This window comes from Hypanus sabinus, chromosome 5, assembly GCF_030144855.1.
Source record: "Hypanus sabinus isolate sHypSab1 chromosome 5, sHypSab1.hap1, whole genome shotgun sequence".
Classification (NCBI taxonomy): Eukaryota; Metazoa; Chordata; class Chondrichthyes; order Myliobatiformes; family Dasyatidae; genus Hypanus; species Hypanus sabinus.
The window spans coordinates 154,595,323-154,607,516 of NC_082710.1; the positions used below are offsets into that span (position 1 = coordinate 154,595,323).

The 12,194-nt window shown below is 43.4% G+C and overlaps 1 protein-coding gene across 1 annotated transcript in view; it reads left to right on the forward strand.

Moving 5' to 3' along the window:
- The window catches only part of LOC132394797 (uncharacterized), a 118,455-nt gene extending 106,867 nt beyond the window's left edge, over nt 1-11,588 (forward strand). The window contains exons 12-16 of the mRNA XM_059971204.1: nt 888-1,017; nt 5,609-5,659; nt 6,576-6,672; nt 8,299-8,366; nt 11,356-11,588. Of these exons, the coding sequence (XP_059827187.1) occupies nt 888-1,017; nt 5,609-5,659; nt 6,576-6,672; nt 8,299-8,366; nt 11,356-11,426 (417 nt within the window). The 3' untranslated portion in view covers nt 11,427-11,588. The remainder of the gene's footprint in view (nt 1-887; nt 1,018-5,608; nt 5,660-6,575; nt 6,673-8,298; nt 8,367-11,355) is intronic.
- Nucleotides 11,589-12,194: the final 606 nt, after the last annotated feature.

The following is a 12,194-nucleotide window of genomic DNA, read 5'->3' on the forward strand; positions in this document are numbered from 1 at the left end:
CTGGGAGTAGGAGCTTCCCACCACCATTCAGTCATCACTTCACAGTGGCCTGCTCGATATCACGTCTAACACCCAGACCTGAACGCCCCTCCAATTCCCAGATAACCTCCTTGTCCTTTCCTTTCCTTTTCCCTCCCTCTGTCCCCAGGCTGAATGGTCATCCTCTCTCCCCCAGGTAGACATCACAGTTGGTCGAGAGTGATGAACAGAGCAAAAACCTTGACTCCTCATTGCGTACTCCACAGGTACAGTTTGAAGGTGGAAAGGGAAAGGTTTCAAGGAGATTTGTGAGGAAAGCATTTACAAGGAATTTGAACAGGCATGGAATGGAGGGATTTGGATCATATATGGGCACATGGGACTAGTTGGCGATCTATATACATGGAGCAAGAACAACCATGGAGTAATAGGATTAAATATTTTTACTGAGTCACATTAGTAGCAGTAGACACAGACACTTACAATGTAAGAGGTACAAAACAGGCACACCAAGATGAAAGCATGCACACTAGAAAGCTCACACCTAAATGAAAGTACCTCCTGCATGTATAAGGCACAATAGATTGGCCACATGCACACTCGCTGTATTCTCGCAATTGATCTAATATGGTAAGTTCACTACATTCAGTACAGACACTGTGGACCAATGAGCTGGTCCCTGTAATGTACTTTTTAGTCTTCTTCTGTTCTCCTGTCCTCTATCCTTTGACTTTAGAGGGAATGGGTACTGGGAGGAGTGTAAATTGGAAGCAGCATTAATTGCTAATCTAATGCTCTACCTCAATGTAGTTGATCTGTCGTGGTATTGGGAGTGTAGAGATGGTCCAACCCCTTTTAGCAGAGGCCAAGTCTGTTGAAAGTGATGGCTTTTTCTTCTGACCGTGCAGGTGTTCTACAGAAAGGACTTGTATGACTTTGGCAGCTCCTATGGCGGGGGCCGAAACACGGCCGAGGTCTTCAAGGATTCTGGGCTGCGATTCATCTCTGATCTGATGCCAGAGTCACAAATGATGACAGGTAAGTGAGTATAGACCAGACAAGTAATGAGGGGGGATGACAAACATCTCCACTTTATTGCAGAAGCAGATTATCCAGACACTGAGCGCACCGTGGTACAAAGGGATCCAGCATCCCCATGCACAGTTTGGAAAAGGTGTGCAAGTAGCAGAAGTAATCTGGAAAGCTGACGGAATGAGACACAGGAGACTACAGATGCTGGAACGCACAAAAACACAGAGGAACTCAGGGTCACGCAGTGTCTGTGGAGGGAGACGGACAATCACCACTTCATGTTGAGACCCCTGAACTACATCAGCTTAGTTGTCCAGTGCCTTTTGACAGTCTCCACTGTCTTGTCATTTACTGTTTGTGGGAGCTGAGTACAAAAACAGCTAAGTAATTTAGTTATATATGGTATTGGTAAGACTACATCTAGAGTATTGTGTCTAGTGCTTGTTTAAGGAAGGCCAAAAATAGAAGTAGAAGAGACACAGGGTCAGGGAATTTTTAACACAAAGCTCAATGCTGGACTTCAAGTGGAGAATCTTTTATTTTAGCATCATATCATGGAGAGTCCAATGTCAACTCTGAGGTACAAAGGAAAAGCTTGTCTTTATATCTAGTAGCAGACAAATGAGCAAACCCAACTCCAATCAGCAAGATAAAGAGTTAATCTGGGCTTTATCTGCTTGTCATTTCTGCAGCTTTCTTATCACTTTAATGAGGGATTTGGCCAGAACTATAATCTTAGTTATGTAGTCTAGAAACTCTAATTATAAAAACAGGATGTTCTCAAGGACACCAAGCCTTTAGCAATAGTTACAGCTCTTTTAACCTTATATTCAAAATTATCTACCACACAGATCTTACTTGATGGATCCCTGAATTATCTAAAACAGTTGGACAAAATCACACACACGATGCTGGCGAAAATTAACAAGTCAGGCAGCACTTATAGAGGGAAATAGTAAAAGTTTTGGGTCAAGACCTTCAGAACAGGAAAGTGGATAGCATCCTGGTTTTGGCTTCTTCGCTCTTCCTTTCTAATCCTGATGAAGTGTCTCAGCCTAAAATGTCGACTATTTATTCCTTTGCATGGCTGCTATCTGCCTGTTGATTTCCTCCTGCATCTTATGTGGGTTTGATACTCCGAATTTCCAGCAACCACAGAATCTCTTGTCACAAACCAGAGAAAACCCTCCGACGCTGGAAATCCGAGCTACTCACACAAACTGCCGGAGAAACTCAGCAGGTCAAGCAGCATCTATGGAAAAGAGTACAGTCAATGTTTTGGGCTGAAACCCTTTGACAGGACTGGAGTACAAAAACTGAGGAGTAGATTTAAGAGATAAATGGAGGAGAGAGAGAAACACAAGGTGATAGGTGAAACCTGAAGAGGGAGGGATAAAGTAAAAAGTTGGGAAGTAAATTGGTAAAAGAGACAGAAGGCCAAAAGGGAGGGAGACCAGCAGGCAAGGAGATAAGATGAGAGAGGGACAAAGGGATGGGAATTGATGAAGGGAGGCATTACTGTAAGTTCGAGAAATCTACATTCATGCCATCAGGTTAGAGGTTACACAAACAGAAAACAAGGTGTTGTCCCTCCAACATAAGTGTGGCTTCATCACAACTATGGATAAGGCCATGGATAGGCATATCAGAATGGGAATGGGAAGGGGAATTAAAATGAGTGGCCCCTGGGAGATCCTGCTTTCTCAGGCAGGCAGAAGGTAGGTGCTTGGCGAACTGGTCTCCTAATCTATGTTGGGTCTCACTGATATACAGAAGGCCACACTGGATGCACTGGACACAGAACAGGTTCAACAGACTCACAGGTGAAGTGTTGCCGCACCTGAAAGGACTGTTTAGGGCCCTGAATGATAGTGAGGGAGGAGGTGTAGGGGACCTTCTGTCTCTTTTACCAATTTACTTCCCAGCTCTTTACTTCATCCCTTCCCCTTCAGGTTTTGCCTATCATCTGGTGTTTCTCTCTCCCTCCCTGCACCTTTCAGCTTTTTCACTCCAATCCTGCCAAAGGGTTTCAGCCCAAATCCTCGACTGTGCTCTTTTCCATAGCCTGGCCTGCTGAGCTCCTCCAGCATTTTGTGTGTGTTGCAAAAGTTCTTGTGTTCAGGTTTACTGCCAATAACAAATATCACAAAATTTGTTTTTTTTACAGTTATAGTATGGTGAAAGATATAAAAAGTACTAGAAGTTTTCCTAACTAATAAAAAACAAAACTAAATCGATAGAGGAAAAGAGGAATACCGATATAATGTTCACAGGTTTATGGACTGTTGAAATATCTGATGGTGGAGGGGAAGAAACTGTCTGTGAAATGCTGAGTGCGGGTCTTCATGCTCCTGTACCTCCTCCCTGATAGTTGTAATGAGAAGAGGGCATTTCTCAATGGTGAGGATGGGTGCTGCGTTCTTTAGGCACCAGCTTTTGAAGACGTCTTCAATGGTGGGGAGGATTGTGCCCATAATGGAGCTTGTTGAATCCACCACCCTCTGTAACCTCTTGTGATCCTTTGCATTAGAGCTTCCATGCCATGCTGCGATGCTCGCACCATACACTTATAGAAATTTGCAACCAGTCTTTTGAGGGATACCACATCTCCTCAAACACCTAATGAAGTGGAGCTGCTGATGTACGTTTGTCATGATTGCATCAGTGTGTTGAGCCCAGGGCAGATCCTTTGAAATATTTATGGCCAGAAACTTAAAGCTGCTCACCCTTTCCACCGCTGACTCCTCAATGTGGACTGTTGTGTGTTTTCCCAACTTTCTGAATTTCACATCACTTCTTTGATACTCTACTGATACTGTGTTCAGTAGAGAAGCGAAAGAGAGAGATTGAATGAAACAGAGGATCCTGAGATGCTTTTCCAGTCAGCCCATTTACAGGAAGTATGTGGAGGTTTTAGAAAGGGTGCAGAAGAGGTTCTCCAGGATATTACCTATATTAGTGGGCATGAACTATAAGGAGAGGTTGGACAAACTTGGGTTGTTTTCACTGGAGCACCAGAAACTGAGGACAGACATAATAGAAGTTTATGAAATTATGAGAGTTGCAGGTAGGGCAGGAAGTCAGAATCTTTTTCCTGGTAGAAATCTCGAGTACTGGAGAACATAACTTTAAAATTGTAAACTTTAAACTTCGTAACTTTGAAAGCTTAAAGGAGACATGTAGCAAAGCTGTTCTTATGTGGAGGACTGTGGGTGGCTGGAACAAGCTGCCAGAGGTTTTGTTGGGGCATATGCAATAGTCTCAATTAAGAGCCTTTTAGGTTGCGTGTGAATGTGCATAGTGAGACAGAAGTTTAGTTTAATTTAGCATTGTGTTTGATGCAGACATTGTTCTGAACATGTTCTCTTCTCATTGCTACCATCAAGGAGGAGGTACATGAGCCTGAGGACACATACTCAATGTTTTAGAAACAGCCTCTTACCCTCCACCATGAGATTTCTGAATGGACAATGAACCCATGTACCTCACTACCTTTTTTTTTGCTCCTGCTTGTCCTACTTATTTAATTTAATTTTTATATTATTGTAATTTAGTTTTTTAAAATTATTATGTATTGTAATATACTGCTGCCGTAAAACAACAAATTTCACGACATATGCTGGTGATAGTCAAGCTGACTGATTCCGATTTGCATGCCGGGTAGACAGATCACTCCATACATCAGTACATCATGGTACAAAAAGAAAAGTCAGTAATAGAATGGAGAATGTAGTTTTACAGTTACAGAGAACGTGCAGCTGAACAATGCAGGTAAGCATTGGGAGAAAAAGAGTTCAACTTAACCATCCAAATGTCTTATAACAGTGGGATAGATCAGTCTTTGGGCTACGTCTTCTCAAACTTTTTGTATCTTCTGCCAAATAGAAGGAGAACAGAGAGAATGTCTGGGGTGGGTGGGGCCTTTGATTATGTTGGCTGCTTTTCCCAAGACCTCCAAGAGGATCACAAACTTGTCATTGGGTTTGGAGGCTTGCATGCTTCAGTGACCTGGAGAGCTAAGTTGCCTGAAGTCAGGGCCTTATGCTTTAGCTCTTGGTAGGGTCATCCATGCCAAACAGGTCAAAAGGTAGAGGCCAGACCAAGAGTGATCCACCATTCCTCCCTGTTCGGGGGTTCAGCTCAAGGCTAACAATCCTGACCGGTAAAACAAAGTTGTTATGGAAACAACAATGAACTTCAACATCTGAGTGCAATGTTATCTCTGAGTCCCCACCTAGGACTTGCTTGATTGACAGTAGTGAACACCAAGCGGAAGGTGCTGACATGATGAAAGACACCCTGAACCCTGAAGGAACTTCATTGCAGCCCTAAACACCAGTGGCGTAATGGGCAGTAAAGTTTCCTGAGGCAGCGGGAAGTGTAGGCAAGGTCAGCGAAGGGGAGGCCTCTTTTCCTTATGGATTGAGCTGAGCTGCTGTAAATCAGGGCCATTCAGAGAGCTGTTGCCAGAATAATATGGTTGATATTTAATGTGATGCTCCAGAAATGCAGGTTGCTAACGCTCCTCATCCTTCAGCCCATCTCTGAGAGTTGCCTGCAACTAACTAATTGAATGAAATAATTGAATTGTTTGCAGGGCCGGCAACCATTCCATGGCAGAGGAGTCCATTGCAGCCACAGAGAAATGGTAAGAAGTAACTTCCACACGTCTTAAAAAATCAAATCAATGTTAAAATTTGTTGACGGGTGGTGTAATGGCATCAGCACCAGGCTTCGAGACAAATGGTCCCGAGTTCGAATCCAGCTGGCTCCTTGCACGCTTTCCATCTGCGCTGGGTATGAGGTAACAACTCGGCCTCATAAAAAAACCATTAGAAAATACAGAAACGGCAAGAATGCCACCTGATGCTCTACAAGGCATGAACGAGCACAACAAAGTTAAAGTTAAGTTGAATGCCATGTGTATGCAATGAAAAACAAGTTTAGTAGGAATAGGAGAATGCCACTCTGCCCTTCCAGCCTACCTCATTGTTCAATATAGTCTGTCATAGGCCACATTCCTCCACTGTGCTGTTCCCCATGGCTCCCAACCTCCCAATCGTTCTCAAATATCCATCTCGTCTTTAAGCATCCCATGATTACACCCTCCATACCATAGGAACAACTGCTTCCTTTGTCCGTTATGTGCCGTGCTGAATGACGTGGGCAATCGTGGTCTTTCTATGACCATGCTTGTTCTTGGCAAAGGTTTCCGTGGAAGTGGTTTGCCATTACCACCTTCTGAGCCGTGTCTTTCCAAGACGGGTGACTCCAGCCATTATCAATACCCGTCAGAGACTGCCTGGCGTCAGTGGTCGGATAACCAGGACTTGTGATATGCAACAACTGGTTCCTTTGCAATATTTAGTTTTCCAAAGATGGTTTCAGCATAATCCGTTGTGCAGATTGATTTTGCTGAGTGGGTCAACAGTGATATGCCAAGGGCAATGCACACCAACTCGGCCAAACCAGGCTTCCTCTGCACACCTCAAGAAGCCAATTGTAACAGATAATTGCTGGACATTTGCTGATAATGTATCTTGTGCTTTCCTCTTTGCATATAGATATTACAGTCACAAGCACATTTCCTAGACTACAGCCTTTGTTCAAGCAGGCTTGGATGTGGGAGATACAAGAAACTAGAGGGACAAACGCATTTCGGTAATGATGGTGGTGGTACATGCCTTGATATTGGGAAGCTATGATGAAGCTACAATTATATGCCATAAGACCATAGGATGTAGGAGCATAATTAGGCCATTTGGCCCATCAAGTCTGCTCCATCAATCAAAATTGGCTGATTTGTTTTTCTCTCTCAACCTCATTTCCCCCACCTACTTCCCATAATCTTTAACACCCTTACCAATCAATCTCTGCCTTACATACACCCAGTAACTTGGACTCCACAGTACTGCATGGCAAACCATTCCACAGATCCACCACCCTCTGGCTGAAGAAATTGCTCCTCATATCATCCCTAAAGAATATCCCACTGAACTCTCCTATTAATGGAAACACCCTCTCAATGAGCACTCTATCCAATCCCTTCAGTATCCAGTGGACTTCAGTGAGAATCCCTTTTGTCAACTGGGTGCAGGGCCAGAGACGTCAAATGCTTCTCACACATTGACCCTTTCATTCTCATTCACTCTTAAAGGATTATTTGGGATCACATACTAAAGTAGTTCAGGTCATTCTCATTGGAACACTTGGGAAGTGATTTGGCTTAAAAGATTGTTTCAGGTTTGGACTGACAATTGGAAGGGAAAGTTTGTTTCAGGATGAAAGGCATAACATTCATACCTAGAGTACAAAATGCCTACATGACAGGTATCAATAATCTTGAAAGTGAGTACAGAGAAAAATTACAAGGATGTTGCCTGGACTTGAGGACCTGAGTTATAGAAACATGTTGAATAGATTTGTACCTTATTCTCTGGAACAGAGGGAAATCAGGGAAGATCCTACAGAGGTATATAAAATTATGAGGGATAGGATGTGTGCATGCAGGCATTTTCATCTGAGGTTGTGGTGAGACTAGAATTAGAGGTCATAGGTTTATGGTGAAAGGTGAAATATTTAAGGGCAATCTGAGGAGGGGAAACTTTGTTACTCAGAGTGTGGTGAATGTATGGAATTAACTGGCCGTAAAGTGGTAGGTGAGGGATCTATTGTAACATTTAAGAGAAGTTTGGATACATATATGGATGGATGGGATATTATCCAGCTGCAGGTAGATGGAACTAGGCAGAAGATCAGGTTACCATGGAGCAGAAAGTTTGCCTGGCCTCCTTCTGTGTTGTGCTCTCGGACTCTAGGTTCTAAAATGGAATTGCTTAAGGGTGGGAGCAAGGGTTGTGGGAAAGGTGTGGAGGAGGGGAAATTCCAGATTGCACTACTGGAAGCTGGCAAGGGGTTAATCTCATGCAGCACCAGCCTCTGTGTTAGAACAAATGAATGATAATATAATTCTGTATGACCTACTGAATGATAGTGTCACAGAAGGAAGAGCTTTAGGGTCTGACACTTCTGTTCCTACATTGATTGATCATTCCCTTCTTCCATGGGCTGAGTCCCATGTTCCAATGGGAGAGATAGTTTCTCCTGTATTCCCACTTGGAATTGCTTAGTGAGTCATTTGCAGCTTCACAGGGAAGCCAGAAACAAAGCACTCATGTCTGTGCATTTATGGGAAAATACACAGTACAGATATTTTTGTGGAAATATGGTCTCCAGGACAGATAAAATATGAATGGAATATTACAATCTGTTTCTCTCTCCCTGCAGATTAACATTGGATATCAATTTACCAAAGTTGTGGGAAATTTCTGCATTTAGTATTCTAGAAGATGGGGGTAAGTATTTTGTGTCAGAAAATGACCTTTTGATAACTTTGAGTTCAGACATTCTTGCTCGGGAAGAGCATTGGTGGGAAATGTGTATGTGTGTGATCCTTTTCTCTTGGTTAAGGTCTCTGATATTCCTAGTTTGCATTCTGGGGAGCTCCTGAACTGCGTGGATGGGAATGTGGTGGGACTGTAAGGGACTACCAGCCAACTGCAGAACACATGGAAGCCATCCACACAGAAGCAGGAGATAGAGAAGCACGAGTCAGGAAAGCCCGCCTGGCTCTCCTCCTGCCCGTGAATACGTAGTCCATGGACACTGTTTAGGATGCCGAAGCCAGAGAAGGATGCGCTTTACACCTGACTCCTCAATGCCCAGCCACACCTAGCAGTGCCCTCCGTCTATTTATCCATGTGTATTTAAAGGATGGTTTAAGAAAACATTTTCTAAAATATTTAAAAAGTTCTCATCAGTTCAGTGAAGTGGAATGATCTGTCAGTCAATTCAGCCCCTTTATATTCCAGCATTCAAGCTCCTTTACCAACTTCTGGTCCATCATCTTTCAGAGTTAAGTGCTTGTCCAGACCGTGTGAGAGCATCTGCATTCAAGAGTGGAATCAGCTGCACTGTTATTGAATGCTCTTTGCGCTTATCACTTTAATCCACCTTGTCTGACCCATCCTCAGCGAGCTCCACTAAATTTATTCCACAAAGTTTCTGCCACAAAACCATACTGACTCTGATCCTCTTATGATTCGCTAAATGACATATCATTACCTTCACTACAAAGGCTTCCCATGAGCTGACATTGGATTAACTTATCTAAATTCCCTGCCTTCTGATCACCTCCTTTTCTCAGCTCTGGTGTTGCATCTACAGTTTTTCAACCCTCTGGGACCTCTCCACAACCAAGGGAATGTTTGAACATTGCAACCAACATATGCACTGTCTCTGCAACCAATTCCTTTAAAAGACTGGGATTCATCTCCATTTATGCTATTTGCAATATATTTATTTTCTAGTGATTGAAAGTAACTTGAATTCCTTTATTACTGCAGACCCTTTTATGAATCTCTGCTATTTCTCTATTTCATAGAGCCATGGAGAGTTAGTATGGTAGAAGGCTCCTTGGCCCAATGAGAGTAGCCAACTATCGGCCATGCTAAACCTTCTGTAATCTCATTTATACTTCCTACATTCCCCTCATATTCTACCCCTCACCTACACACAGTGGGAAGGGGCAAAATTTACCAGTCAATTGAAGCACATCTTCTCTTAACATCGTGCAAGGAAACTGGAGTGTCCGGTTGAAATCCACGCGGTCGCAGGGGGCATGTGTAAACTCCACACAAACAGCACCAGATGTCAAGATTGAACTGGGTTCACTGGAGCTGTGTGACATTAATATTGGTCACCACTTGTTCAATATCATCCCTGCAGGCTCTATTACTTCTAGATTGATGCTGCATCCTTCTTCCCATCTTAAACCTGTTTTTTCAACACCTACTTTATTGATCCCTCTCATACTCTTATCAACTTAACCCTAAAAGCTCACCTTAACCCTATGTCCTCTAGCTCTTGAGTTCCCAACCTTGGGGAAAAACGATATGTGCAGTCATCCCATCCATACGCTCATAGTTTTATATGCTTTTATAAAGTCACTCCTCAATCTCCTACTTTCCAAGGAAAAGGTCCTAGTCTACCCGACCTCTTCCTGTAACAAGTCCTAGTGTGAAGACAGCCTCTCGTAAATAATGTCTTCCCTCAGCCTCCTTCCTAGCAAAACAATTACAGCCAACCCAATATGGGCAACGCAGCTGCCCAGACTTGAAAGTGCTAGTTGATTGGACATCTACACCATCTGGGTCTAAATTCCCAACATCTACAGCCTCTGTGCAGCATTCTCTCCAATCTGGAGTCATCAACCCCTTATTCTGAGTTGAGAAACTCCAGCTGTGGACTTTCAGTCCAAGGAGACAGCCTCTCAGAGTCTCAAATGAGAACCCTTCTCATTCGCTTAAACCCCAGTGGTTAAAAATCAAACTCACTATGGGTTAGGGTAGGATAAAATAGCAGAGGAGGGGTGCATTGACGGACCACTGTAAACTGCTCTCAGTGTGTAGATGAGTTGTAAAGTCTGGGGCGTGGGGAGTTATAGACTCTAAGCCTAATTGAGTAATGCAACATGTCCAACCCATCCACGTTGACCCTGCTCTCATTTAGCACATAATCTTCTAAAACCTTCCTATCCAATGTTTTCACACATCTTTTGTATTTGTTATTGTACCTGTTTCCTCTGGCAGCTTGTATACACACTGCAGGAAGAAGTTTCTCCCTGACCCCCTTTAGAGCTTTCCCCTCTCACCTGAAACCTATGCCCCCCAGCTCTTGATTTTCCAACCCAGGGAAGAGAATATGTGCATTCTCCCTCATCATTTTATACACATGTATAAGGTCAGTCCTCAGACTCCTACATGCCAAGGACAAGTCGTAGTCAGCTCAACCTCTCCCTATAACGAGCTCCTGACTGCCGCTAGTGTCCTCCTAAATCTTCATACCCTTTCCCTTTCCAGTTTAATCATGTGCCTCGTACAACAGGACGACTGAAGCTGTACACTGTGGCCTCACCAATATCTGCACAGCTGCAGTCCTGACTCCTGTGCTTACTGACTGATGAAGGCCAGCAGCTAAATTCCTTCTTCACCACCCCATCTCCCTTTACGACGGGAGAGTAAAATGAGATTAGTTTGAATGGATGCTTGGTTGCCAGCACGCACTCAGTGGGGCTGAAGGGCCTGATTGTGTCCCGTATGACTCCAAGAGGCAATAAGAAAACATTCCAATTGATCGTATTTCACCACAGCGCAAGTGATTCGGATTAAATGATTAAAGTCAGAGGGATTAGATTATTTTCTGAAAGTCACTTGAGAATTTTAAATTGTTTTTAAGTATGTTTCCCTAAGGAGAACTTACTGATATTTTCTTTTACATTTTAAGAGCTATGCATTGCAAAACCGCTGATGGTTAAGATAAATGACGACGGGAACACAGCCCATCGAAGGGAGTGAATTCTTTATCCAAACTGTGGTAGTCAATTCGGTGCCATGTCATCACAACGATCATCTGTTTAGTTGCCTAACAGCCCCCTGTGACTTTCAAATGACAGTGACATTAATATCAAGTTCTTCTTAAAGTGTTGGTGAGTCAGCTGAGTAAAAAATAAATATTCTTCAAACTCTGAGCTGAGACTGATTAGTTTTTGAAAAAAAAACTTTGCTACTTTGATGTCAAATTAAAACCGAGAGCATTATAGATTCCCTGGATGGTCATAAACCATAATGAATCACTAATGTATGATAGAGATATCAGAGACTGCAGTCGCTAGAATCTGGAGCAACAAATGATCTGCTGGAGGAACTCAGTGAGTCGAGCAGTACCTGTGCAGGAAAAAGAATTAGAAAACGTCCAAAACTCTCTGTCGGTCGACTGGTCCTGATGTAGGGCTTCAGCCCAAAACCTTGACAACTATTTTCCTCCCACAGATACTGGTCAATCTGCCAAGTTCCTCAACACAAACAAGCGAAAATCTGCAGATGCTGTAAATCCATGCAACACATGACCTGCTGGAGGAGCTTAGCGGACAGGCAGCATCTGTGGAAAAGAATAAACAGTCAACATTTCGGGCCAACGTTTCAACGTTTAGGGCTGATGACGTGTCTCAGCCCGAAACATTGACTGTTTACTCTTTTCCGCAGATGCTGCCTGGCCTGCTGAGTTCCTCCAGCAGGTCATGTGTTGCCAACATATCACTGTCACTTCCCAATAGCTGGGTCGAA